This window comes from Phoxinus phoxinus, assembly GCF_949152265.1.
Source record: "Phoxinus phoxinus genome assembly, chromosome: 9".
NCBI classification, from domain to species: domain Eukaryota; kingdom Metazoa; phylum Chordata; class Actinopteri; order Cypriniformes; family Leuciscidae; genus Phoxinus; species Phoxinus phoxinus.
In genome coordinates, this window is record NC_136884.1 from 19,945,441 (window position 1) to 19,958,698 (window position 13,258).

Genomic DNA, 13,258 nt, shown 5'->3' on the forward strand with positions numbered 1-13,258 from the left:
TGAGGTTGTGGAGACCATACTCCAATCTAGAGCTCCCTCCACGAGAAGACTGAATATGCATTGAAATGTATACTGTTCTCTGCCTGGTGCGGAGAACGCCTTCTGAATCTTGCTATCTGCCCTATAGTACAGTACTTGATTTCTGCAATGAATGTTTCTTTGCTGGGTTATCTCTGAGGAGAGATCCTTATTTCGTTTTCTCCGTGGTACATGAGGCCGTGGTACTCACTTGCTTATGTAGCGGCTGGACAGCCTTCACCTTTGGCTGTCCGGGCCCACTCTACTAGGAGTATGGCTGCCTCTAGGCTTTAATTTCAGGAGTTTCTCTCCACGACATCTGTAATGCGGCAGGCTGGTCCTCACCGCATACATTTGTCCATTTTTATGACTTGGACCTTGACTCCACTCCAGGGTCTAGGGTGCTTGTTTCTTAGTGTGCGCATGGTCTTCATACAGAACAGGCATTTGTCATATGGCGTCGTGGGTATAGGGTTCCCTTGAAAGGGAACGTCTCAGGTTACGTATGTAACCCTGGTTCCCTGAGAGGGAACGATACGCTCCCTTTTTCCACTGGACTGATTATACACGTGCTTCACGACGCAATCACGCAAGGTGTTCCCACCGCGTTTCGACGCAGAATTTAAATTTGCTCAGCGAATAGCTCTGGTGTTGAGTAATAATGCTCATTATATATGCCTTCTATCTGAGCTGCACCAATCACATCGGGTTATCTGATATAGGCGGGCCAGAGGCGAGATGACATTACCGGTAGTCATTAGTAAACATTGCAAGATGGCAATGGATGAACACCAGTAGTTTGAAACGGCTTTGGGGCGCTACAATGAAAGATTTAGACTTGCCGTTTTCTCTAAAAGAGGAACAGAAGACGGCGCTCAAATCGTTCCTTTGCAAGAAGGAAGTTTTTGTTGTTTTGTCTTGAGAGGCGGGGAACAGCGTAGACGTGATAAATTTGAAGTTGCAAAAGAAAGAACGCTGTGGATCAGGAGGTATGGGGAATTAACAGACTGCAATAGCCAGAACTTAAGTTGGATCAACTTTTTTCAACTTTTTTGAGATTTTCAAATGCATGCTTGGTGCCGCCCCTCGAGCTGGCCGATTTTCATTAATCGACACCAGACCATTAATCTTTTAGATTTAGGTCTGGATTTCCAGGCTAGCAAACTGCTGCAGTGAAAAGAGTTTTAATCAATAACAGAATTAAGCCAGAGCGATGAACTGAATTACAGTATTTTATATCATTACAATAATCATTTCCTTTTTGAAATCAGCATAATTTAACAAAGGACATATAATGTTGGTCTACTGCTAGTTTAATTGCTTCTATTGTTTCTCATTTGTAAGTCGCTTTGGATAAAAGCGTCTGCTAAATGAATAAATGTAAAATGTAAATGTAAAGGCACATTATACATTTTTAGCGCATGTTGGGTCTCAAGTGTAACAAATGTGTCTGCTCCACACCACTAGAGAGCACTCTAACCTGAATATTAACCAGATTCATCCATCTTTGTCATCACCTGTTTGTCCATTAACAGCATCTTTGTCAATTATATCAGTTCTTGGTGTTGATGTAAGTGCATTTAGAAGTAATTTTGAGAATGTAAATATGATTTGTATTGCTTTGTGTTCTTGTTTTTGCTGTGTGCACAGGGATGATCAGACTAAAAACCTGCAGCAGGTTTCTCACCAACCAGTTGATGATGAACTACAGAGAGTCAAAGACCTACACAAAACCAGCATGAAGAACAAGCATGAGAGCTTATTTGAGCCAGTCAAACTACAAGATAATCATACCCTCCTGAACATGATCTACACACAGCTATACATCATAGAGGGAGAGAGTGAATGGGTAAATGATGAACATGAGGTATTACACATTGAGAAAACACCTAGAGCACAACACTCACAAGACACTCCAATCTTCTGTAATGAAATCTTTAAACCCTCAAATGAACCAGGATGTGATAAGAAAGACAAAATAAAGGTTGTTCTTACTAAAGGGATTGCTGGAATTGGCAAAACCGTCTCTGTGCAGAAGTTCATTCTGGACTGGGCAGAGGGAAAAGCCAATCAGGATGTAGATTTCATGTTTTTGCTTCCATTTAGAGAGCTAAACTTGATTCAAGATGATAAATACAGTCTTCACAGACTTCTGCAGTACTTTCATCCTAAACTTCAAGATCTGGACTCAAGGATTTATGAGGAGTGCAAAGTTGTGTTCATCTTTGATGGTTTGGATGAAAGCAGAATTACACTGATGTTTTCAGACAGTGAGAGAGTTTCTGGTGTGACTGAGACTTCATCAGTGGATGTGTTGATATCAAACCTAATGAAAGGAGAGCTGCTTCCCTCTGCTCTCATCTGGATCACCTCCAGACCAGCAGCAGACAATCAGATCCCTTCCCAGTACATCAACCGTGTAACAGAAATTCAAGGATTTGATGAGCCTCAGAAGGAGGAATATTTCACTAAAAGAATCAATGATGAGGTTTGGGCTAGAAGAATCATATCCTACATTAGAAGAGCGAGAAACCTCCACATCATGTGCCACATACCAGTCTTCTGTTGTATTTCAGCCACTGTGCTTGAAAAAATCATGAAAGAAGATGCAGAAATCCCTCAAACTCTGACTGAAATGTACATCCACTTCTTGCTCATTCAGATAAACATGAAGAATCAGAAGTATGAGGAGAGAGATACCAACAGAGAGGTGATTGTGAAGCTTGCTAAACTGGCTTTCAATCATCTGATGAAGGGCAATGTTATGTTCTATGAGGAGGACCTGAGAGAGTGTTGCATAGACGTCACTGACGCAGTGCATTCTGGGATTTGCACTGAGACAGAGGAATCTATGCATCAGCACAGAAAAGTCTACTGCTTCATACATCTGACCTTTCAGGAGTTTCTAGCTGCTTTCTATGTATTTTACTCCCATCTGATGAAGAACATGGAGCCATTGCAGTTGTTTCTGTGTGAAGAATATGAACATTTTGAAGATAAGAGAGACAAGTCTAAGAGAAACACTTTGTGTGAGCTACTAACTTCAGCTGCCGACAAAACTCTTAAGAGTAAAAATGGACGCCTGGATGTTTTTCTGCGGTTCCTGCTGGGCATCTCACTGGAGTCCAATCAGATTCTCTTACATGATCTACTGACACAGACCGAGAACAGCTCAGAAACCATCAGAGAAATGGCACACTACATTAAAGACAGAATCAGTTGTTATAATCTCTCAGCTGATAGATCCATCAGTTTGTTCCTCTGTCTGCTGGAAGTGAAGGATCAGACTCTGTGCAGAGAGATTCAGGAGTTTGTAAAATCAGACAAACACTCAGACAAGAAACTCTCTCCTGTTCACTGCTCAGCAATAGCCTACATGATTCAGATGTCAGAGGAGGTGCTGGATGAGTTTGAGCCTGTAAAATACAACACATCATATGAGGGGAGATGGAGACTGATACCAGCTGTGATGAACTGCAGAAAAGCTCTGTGAGTATTCATTTATGTCATCACTAGGGGTGGGTTGATATGGCTATTCAGTTCAGTAAATAAATAATAGTCTCACAATTCGATATAGCATTTAATCAGTATAACAATTGATTTTTTTTTTTTAGGAAAATACAAATGAGATTGAGACATGAGGCATTAACTTCTAAATCTAATTATAAAGTTAATGTTCTAATCCAATTCATTCTTGAAATATAATAATTTACACAGTGGCTTTCATGAGTTGTTTTCATGACATTTGTTTAAACATACATTAAATAATCAAGACATTACTTACAGGTTAAGTAAGTAAGTACTTTCGCTAGCGAACTAACATGCTGTCGACACTAAGTGCCTAAGTTAACGTCATGCTACGTGATATATTATTCTCAAGCTGTTTTATTGATATCTTTCCACAGTTGAAACACTGGTTGATAGATGTAAACATATCGATTGATCGTCTCTACTTCTTATGCACTTTTTACTGGTAGCAAACAGCGTTGAATTGCCATGCGCGCCCCATACATACTGAATGTATTTGTCGTGTGACTGCATGCACCGAACCGTGACGTCTGTCAAGTCAAGTCATCTTCATTTATATAGCGCTTTTAACAATGTAGATTGTTTCAAAGCGGCTTTACAGTAATAAACGGATAATTTAAGGTAACAGAGATAGTTTTGTCTTTATAGCGGTTACATTTATAGCAGAATACATGTACCGTTACACCCCTAATATATATATATATATATATATATATGTGTGTGTGTGTGTGTGTGTGTGTGTGTGTGTGTGTGTGTGTGTGTGTGTGTGTGTGTCAATTACGCTGAATTACTACTCGCACAGGTCAGTTTATTAGACGAATTGAACGTGTGAGGTAACGCAGCGCTGTTTCACTTGGTCTACTCTACACTATCACACTAAACTGCATTTGAGTGTTTAAAGTTATAATCTTATTCTTTGTGTTAGTTTGTTGGCTATATGAGACTAGCAGTAAGCTAGATCAACATTAGGATAACATACAGATCATATTCTAACATTTAATCATGTCAAACTATATAACATTGATTAGTTTTATGTACATTTGCTCACCTGTCTAATAAAGTACATACTTTAAGAGTTCTGTCAAGTCGAAGTTTGTCACGGACGTGGAGGTCTCGGCGTCTCGAAAACACCACGCTGATTATTGATCCTCGTTTTAGTTCTCCTTTTTTCCCAAAGTCTGCTTGCCATGGTGTTAGAATGAAACAACAACAGCGTGAGCGTGCAGCTAGACGTTACGCATCACGCAGTTGTTCACGTCTGTCGCCACGGTTACTATTGCAGTACTATGAGCGGAAACCAGGGATAACGCGGATATTACGTCAGTGACAAGCGACAAGTGAACAGGGATTCCGGGACGGACAATTATTTCAAATTGGAATTTCTCTGAAATTAAAAATCTTTGGGAACATTTGGGATATTGTAAGTAATATTGTATTGCCAACTCTATGCCATCCTCTGTTGTAGACTTGCTGGATGTTGTCTCTCTGATCAGCACTGTAAAACTGTGTGTTCTGCTCTACAATCATCAAAGTCCCATCTGAGAGAGCTGGACATAAGTAACAATGACCTGCTGGATATGGGAGTGAGCCTTCTCTGTGCTACACTGAAGAATTCGCACTGTCAACTGAACATACTGAGGTTTGATTTGATTTCAGATTTACTCAAAAGTGTATGAATATGTATTTTACAACTAACAGATGATTTCCCCTGTGTATATTATACTGTGGTGTGCAAAATAAATGTACCTCATGAACGTTTTTACTAGCTACATGTCAACTACCATTCATTAGATTATCAGTAGACTCTAGTAGACTGTTAGGTTAGGGTTAGGTGCAGTGCATGTGAGTGAAGCGGAGCGGTGAGATGCTCCGCTCAATATTCCGCTCTATACCACTGTGCTCCCAGCCTCACAGCCCAAGCGAACACTCCACTCATGTAACGCTCACGCTCACTGGTAAAAGGACGTTCACACAAATCCTGCTCTGACATTCAATTTCTCTGTACTGTGCGTTTTTCTTTTTGTAATGAATTTCTTGAATAAATGTCTCAATTACAGTAGGCCTATAAATAACAGTTATGATATTTGTGGTTTTAAAGCAGAAGAATAAGATGCGGGTCGTACCCCCTCCACGCTCAGAGTGTATGTGGCCGCCATAACAGCATCTCACGCTCTTGTGGCCGGTAATCCACTAGGAAGAAACAACCTCGTCATGCGCTTCCTTAAAGGGGCAAGGAGGCTACACCCTCCACGTCCCCCTTCTGTGCCTATCTGGGACCTCTCCACGGTCCTGAAAGCCATGAAGGGCGCCCCATTTGAGCCGCTGAGGTCTATAGACCTAAAGCACCTCTCGCTCAAAACTGCTCTCTTGCTGGCGCTCGCGTCAGTCAAACGAGTGGGTGACTTGCAAGCGCTGTCAGTTAGTGCTTCATGCCTTGAGTTTGGGCCTAACGACTCCAGAGTCCTCCTTAAGCCAAGGCACGGTTACATCCCTAAAGTGCTCTCGACTCCATTCAGAGCGCAGGTTATTTTGCTGGTAGCTCTTTCCCCGCCAGACAACGAGAGAGACGCAAATTTACTATGCCCTGTCAGGGCTCTCAGACCTGTCAGTCTATCTGGAGCGTTCTGCCTCATTCAGACAGTCAGAACAGCTTTTTGTATGCTTTAGTGGCTACAGGGCTTGCTGTCACAAAGCAGAGACTATCGCGCTGGATAGTGGACGCTATCGCGCTGGCTTATGAGTCTAAGGGCCTTCTTTGCCCCTTAGGCGTCAGAGCCCATTTCACAAGAAGTATGGGCTTGGTCAAGTGGAATACCTATTCAAGATATTTGTGAGGCAGCCGGCTGGGCCTCGCCGTCCATATTTATAAAGTTTTATAACTTGGAAAGTGCCCGCTTTGCAAGCGAGGAATCTTTCAGTATAACAGTGAAACATTCCCCCTAGCCTAGCGTTCAACATATGTCTGGTTATGGCCACTTGAACTAAGGTTCTTTATACAGTATATAATTCCTATGTGAAGCCCATTACGACCGGCTTATATTAGGACTCACACTTTACTCTTCATGAGTCTCAGGCAGCTGCCTTGGGCTATAGTAGGAGCGAAGTAAGCACGCACAGCGTTTTGAAGGGGGTTCCCATAGCGTAAAGCTAAAGCATTAAGCAATACTCGTTCCCTCTCTCAAGGAACTGAGGTTACGTTAGTAACCGAGTAGTTTTTCACTGGCTGCGTGCTTTCATGTTGTCATGTTTTGTGTGAACACGTGACTTATGAGTGTTCTCATTAGCTGCGTGTTCGTGTCTTGTTTTGTTTGAGCGCATAGCTTGTGATTGGTGTTCGTACTATGTGCTTGTGTTTTTGTCATGTTTGGTGTGAGCACATGGCTTGTCATGTTATGGGGCTGTTTACACAACACCGTTTTCAACTAAAAACATAAAATTGTATGCGTTTTGGCTGTTCATTTACACAAAAACGGCGTTTTGGGTGACTGAAAACGCAAACTTTTGAAAACTGTCTCTGTGTAAACAACAAAAACGCAAATCTCTGAAGATGATGACGTCATGCACATGCGTATTACGTGTTCAGTCTATAGTGTTTCATCGCCTGTAACTCTGTAACTGTTAATACTCTCGAACATGCATCATGTTTACCTGCTATCAAGTCAAGTCCAGTCCTGCCGGTCCTGTTTTCCCCCTCAGGGTATTATTAATTTTTTTATTAATAAAAGTCCATTATTTCTGCATATTGAGTCCTCGCCTCACCGATTGCCAGTTTTAATCCCAATAAGGTAAAAAAATAAATATCAAACATATTTATATATTTTGCAAAAGAAATGTACCATGAACAAAAATCAACACAGTTTACAGAACAAAAATCAGCAGCTTAAAGACCACTTACACAGGGAACTTTTGCCTTGTCACCATTCAGTTCAGTTTAGTTTCATTTTCATGGACTTTCCGTTTGTTTTCATTTGTCACACGTCGTCTTTGTTAAGATTTCCGGCCACTCATTAGTTTCTATGGTTATTGTCATTAGTTAGTTCGGTTCAGCTGTGTCTAGTTTATTACCTTGTTTATTACCTTGTCACTTTGTATCCTGAGATCCCTGTCTGGTCACACGTTATACCTACGTGTGTGTATTTGCCCTTGCTGTTTGGATCACCACCTGTTAGATTATATGTAGTAAACCTTGTGTTGGAATTTTATTCTTCTGTGTTCTCGTCTTCCTGCCAGCACGCACTCGTAACATACCTATGGTTTTAACAAAAATACCACAGCAAAAACAACTAGCCTAACTATTTTGGGCTATTTTTCTTCAATAACATGTCTTCTTTCAGACTTGTGGTGAAAAAAAAGTCCAAAATACACATTTAGGTCTTAATTTTACTACACTTTGTCTGTTTGCGTCTGTAGATTTCTCTCCTAAATTCAACAAAAGTTGGCGTTCCAAATCATCATGCTGCTCCGCAATCTCTGTCTGCTCCGTCATCACACATATCACTGGACAGCTCTCTCTCTCCTGTACAATGTTGTCGGATCCAAATATGGTCATTTCCTTTTTATCAGCAACCAATCGTGAAAGTACAATGGGCATTTAACTCTAAAGCGAAATCTCATTGGCTGATGTCAATTTCTGACAACGTGATTCGTTCAGATGCATCACGTGACGTGCTCTGACATTTAGATGTGTGTTTTTGTTCAGTTGAAGGCCATAAATGCTGTGTTTATTAGTTTTAATGTGATTTAGGTAGTTTGTATTGTTGTTTCTAATGATTTGATAAGATATTGTGTCTGTAAATAGTTGTTTCCACTAAAGAAAAATATGAATTTTTACATTACAAATCTTTAAATGCCTTTTTCTCAAAATGAGTTTGTCATTCTCCAGTATAAACATCTCAGCCTATAGTGTGGAAAGATAGGACCCAAAAGCGAAATGCAATCACAGTCTCTTTAATTATGAGAGAGAAATCAGTCCAACAAAAATAAATCTTTCTTCAGAAAAGCAGCCGTAAATGCTGACGCATCAATAACATAAGGCAGAAAGCCTCTCTTTAGGTGAAGACAGCAGCAAACAGTCTGAGAACAGGATCCGGCGGGCTCGGTCCTCTGATCTCTTAAAGAGTGAGCGGTAAAAGGTTGGAGAGATGAACGCTCTGGGTGTTTGTCAGCAGCAGGCGGGCTGGACAGAGTGTAAAACAAAAGGTTAGTATCGAACAGATAGAGATAGACCTGTGCCAGGCTGGATGTCAGATGGTCTCGGACAAGACGGGACTCGGCTAAGACGGGACTCGGCCAAGACAGGACAGATACAGCAGGTAGAAAGAAGCCTCTTGCATGAGTAGAGTTTGAAATAATCTGGCAAAGAAGCAGGGAAAATGGGAAGCTAGAAGTAGCAAACATAATTAGAGGGAAGAGAGAACAGGTGTGAGAGAATGAGCGTGATAACAAGTTGCAACTAGAAACAGCTGAGGGTGAGTGAAGGTGTGTGAGGTTATGTGTGTGTGTGTGTAATGGAGAGTGTGTGTGAGTGTAACCAGAAGAGGGAGACAGAGAAGGATACCAGATTCATGACATCAGCCTATGTAGCACCTATGTACACCAAACTTTCCAGTTATACACTTAGCAGTATTCTGAATATATTTTCAGAGGGATTTGTTAATAAATCATTCTTGGCCTGATTTATGTGACATTTTAATAAAAAAAATATGGCGGAAATTAATTTAAGGCTATGAACAGTATATTTTGATTTCCTAGGTAATGAAAGCATACAGTGCTATGCATAAGTTTAGACACCCATGCTAAAGTTGACTAAAAAGAGGAATAAAAAATCATCTTTTGGAAATTGAACTTAATGCCTTAATTTAAAAAAATAGGAAAAATCCAACCTTTAAGGACACCAATTTTCTTTGTGAATGAATAATGTATCGTAAATAAATAAATGTTCTTCCTTAAAATACAGGGTGCATAAGTTTGGACACCCCTATGTTAAACTCCCATAGAGGCAGGCAGATTTTTATTTTTAAAGGCCAGTTACTATATGGATCCAGGATACTCAGCATCCTGATAAAGTTCCCTTGGCCTCTGGAATTAAAATAGCCCCACATCATCACACACTCTTCACTATACCTGGAGATTGGCATGGAGTACTTTCCATAAGATCATCTCTCAATGCAAATCAAACCAGCTGTTAGGCTAACTGAAATAAAACCATGCCAATCTCTAGGTATGGTGAAGGGTATGTGATGATGTGGGGCTATTTTAATTCCAAAGGCCAGGGGAACTTTATCAGGATGCTGAGTATCCTGGATCCATGAAGTAACTGGCCTTTAAAAATAAAAATCTGCCTGCCTCTATGGGAGTTTAACATAGGGGTGTCCAAACTTATGCACCCTGTATTTTAAGGAAGAACATTTATTTATTTACGATACATTATTCATTCACAACGAAAATTGGTGTCCTTAAAGGTTGGATTTTTCCTATTTTTTTAAATTAAGGCATTAAGTTCAATTTCCAAAAGATGATTTTTTATTCCTCTTTTTAGTCAACTTTAGCATGGGTGTCTAAACTTATGCATAGCACTGTATATCCTGAAATCCCTCTGAAATTATTTTTTCATCTTGTGTGTAAACAAAATGAAAAAATAATTTTGCACCTGGCTTTATCATATGTTCAGATCTATCTCCCGAAAATATATGCAAAATTGCGCATATTTAATGAGATAATGCCTAATTTGCATAATTAAACATACAAATTTCAAAAACTTGTAATACATTTTTTTATATACTTGTGTAAGTAATCAACAGGAAGTTTCATGGTAATATATATAATTTAAAATTTGTACCCTATTCACCTGTAGTGTCTCGCCTTAAAATTTCAAACATTATTAAAGACAAGTAAACAGTCATAAGAAATAAAATAAGAACAAATGAACAATAGTACACATAAATACAACTGAACAAAGATAAATAATTTTAAGTTCACTTAAGTTCTTTTTACAAGGATAATTTGATATAATTTTGTGTGTATTTGTCTCAATTACCAATTAGAGTTCTATTTCATGTCTTCTTTCTGCTTGAATGTTTCAAAATCACATCAAATTGGACACACTGGAATCTAAATTTTTATTTTATAACAAGTGTCCAATATCTGACCTTAATTGTCCGATTCCCAACCCTAGTCTTTGGTGGGGTGCAGTTCAGATGACAGCAGGTGTACCTCATCTAATACTTTAAGCTCACCTCCATTATCAGATGGCCACAGGATCAATTATGATCAGTATGATCTGAGATTTTAATGTCATGCTGGATAGCTATTTGATTAAAAATCAGAATGCACAGAATAGTGTTGTCAAAAGACCCGGTACTTCGGTACCATTTCGGTACTAAAAAAATTAAATGGTTACGGTACCAGTTTTTCTTAAGTACCGGTGGTACCGAAGTATCGGATCAATCCGGTTCTTGACGCGCTGTCTGAACGGTGCACAGTTGCGTCCTCTTCATAAACACACTGAGATATGCGACCGGCGGCGCTGCTAATGCAGTTTCTCTGAATCCACTTGTTGACCAGAAAGGAGGAAAGAGCCGTTCACAGCGCGTTTTTTGCGCGTGCAAATTCTTTTTCCAGGCGCGCCTCTGTTCAAGCACGCACTTGTGGAAAGGACAGGGTTCCTACACATTTTCCATTTCAAAATTCCATACTTTTCCAGACTCAAATTTCAAACCTTCTCTGTAGATTTTCAGACCATATTCAAAGTGCCCCTATTATGCTTTTTCAAATATTCCCTTTCATGCCATGTGTAATGCAGCTCTCTGCAAAGGTATGAAAATGAAAGAGCACGCAATAAATTAAGTTATTGTTTCTCAAAAGAAAGAATCGACTTTAAACCACCTAAAAATTTATACGCGAGAATGAGTTTTTATGTGCATAGGATACACATGGGTAGGTTAAGTAGTGGTGTGTGGTGCATGTGTATAATAAAGTGTGTATCATATGCATGCGAAAACTGTGTATCCTATTTACGTAAAAACTAATTTTCGCGTATAAATTGCACGATCAACACAATATGTGCTATAGAGACGCATTTTCATGAGATCAAGCTGGGTAACACATTTGCCTAATGCACATCTATGTTCTACGCTGTCCCCCCGTGAACAACTTGACCTGCCCTCAAACACTGTAGCTGGTTCTTGTTGTGTATGTCGAGAAGACGCTGTTTTCTACTCTGCAAAAGCAAATTATCTTTGTAAACACTTTCAAAGGATGAGGATGTGAAGATTCTGGTTAAAATTACCACAGCAATACAACAGCAGTATAACCTTTTGACCAATGCATCTCAAATCTCCATGAAGTCTAAATTAGGTTTACAAAACGCTTTTCCATTAAAGATGGGACAGTACCCACTTTATCAGTAAGTATGATTATTTATTGATGTATATATTTTCTATTGGGTGTTACTAGCGTATCACTGAGAAACGTTCAAATCGTGCTTGCGATGGAGGTTCGGGTTGGATAACTAGTTCTTCAAATGTTTCATCGGACTCGAGCTCGGATTGATATGGTAAATTACTGTCTTTACAGTGTGTACAATCTATATAGGGGGTAATATGGGTGTTTAGTTTCCGACAAGCACTGTAGACCAATCACAGCAGAGTAGGCTTGTGACAAGGAGGGATTTAAAGAGACTGAATCATCGAAACTGTGTTTGAGAATCATGAAAAATGTGGTGATGTGCAATGTATATTATGAGAAAATGAAAGCGTTTTTTGTAGGAGACCTCCAAAGCAAAATTAGTATTTTCAGTCGACCAAAAAATGGTTTTAAGCCAGTTATTTATATATATTCTGCTGTAGTATCCGTAGACGGTTATATATATATAAGTAGAAATTGTAATGCGCAAACATGCAAAACAATTCCTGTGCACATGTGAATAGTTTCTCGAGGGCACAAAAAAGTTTATCACATACACTACTGTGCAAAAGTCTTAGCCATGTCAGTATTTTCACCCCAAAAAGTGGATCTAAGCCGGTATCACCCGTGTCCCATCATGGCAGTTTCACAGCATCCCTCCACCACCCCATCACCTCACTCTTGGCTGGTTTTCTATCCCCAAGGGGGGATAAATTACTATATCTGATTTCATGTATGTGTAAACTCGTGAATGCACAGCATTTTTTTTTTTTGTAATTCATTAGATTTTCTATTATAGAAAACTAAACAGGGGCAATAGTCTGGAAATGCAAATATTTTTCCATACTCTGCTTTCTTTTTTCCATACTTTTCCAGACCTGGAAATGACTCAAATCAAATTCCATACTTTTCCAAACCCCGTAGGAACACTGAAAGGAGAAAGCGGTGCAAACTGCGCTCTCCATGATGACGAGGAAGTATCATCAAAAAATGTATTGATTTCTAGCCCTTGCATTAGCTTTACTACTAGATATATTCATTGAGATGAGAAATAAAAAGCCGCCCTGTACAGCTGTTCGGCTGAGCTTTCCATGTTGTTACGGAAAGACCGCTGGTTTTTGTCACATGACCTGTTGAGATGCATTGAAGTGCATCTCACTGAATTTGCACATAAAACGCGATATGTGAACGGCCCCTAAAGTGGTATCGTGTGCGGTTGTATCTTGTTTAAAAGGCCTTTTAAATATGAACGCAGTTTTGGATTAAATAAAAGGACAGTCAAGTCAAATAAAACACGTTTTATCTCCTG

At 39.6% G+C, this 13,258-nt stretch overlaps 1 protein-coding gene across 3 annotated transcripts in view; it reads left to right on the forward strand.

Moving 5' to 3' along the window:
• The window catches only part of LOC307004439 (NACHT, LRR and PYD domains-containing protein 3), a 70,096-nt gene that overhangs the window by 29,624 nt on the left and 27,214 nt on the right, over positions 1-13,258 (forward strand). For all 3 annotated transcript variants that reach the window (XM_079623684.1, XM_079623682.1, XM_079623683.1), the window contains exons 4-5: positions 1,669-3,507; positions 5,012-5,185. In XM_079623684.1, coding sequence (XP_079479810.1) covers positions 1,669-3,507; positions 5,012-5,185 — 2,013 coding nt within the window. The remainder of the gene's footprint in view (positions 1-1,668; positions 3,508-5,011; positions 5,186-13,258) is intronic.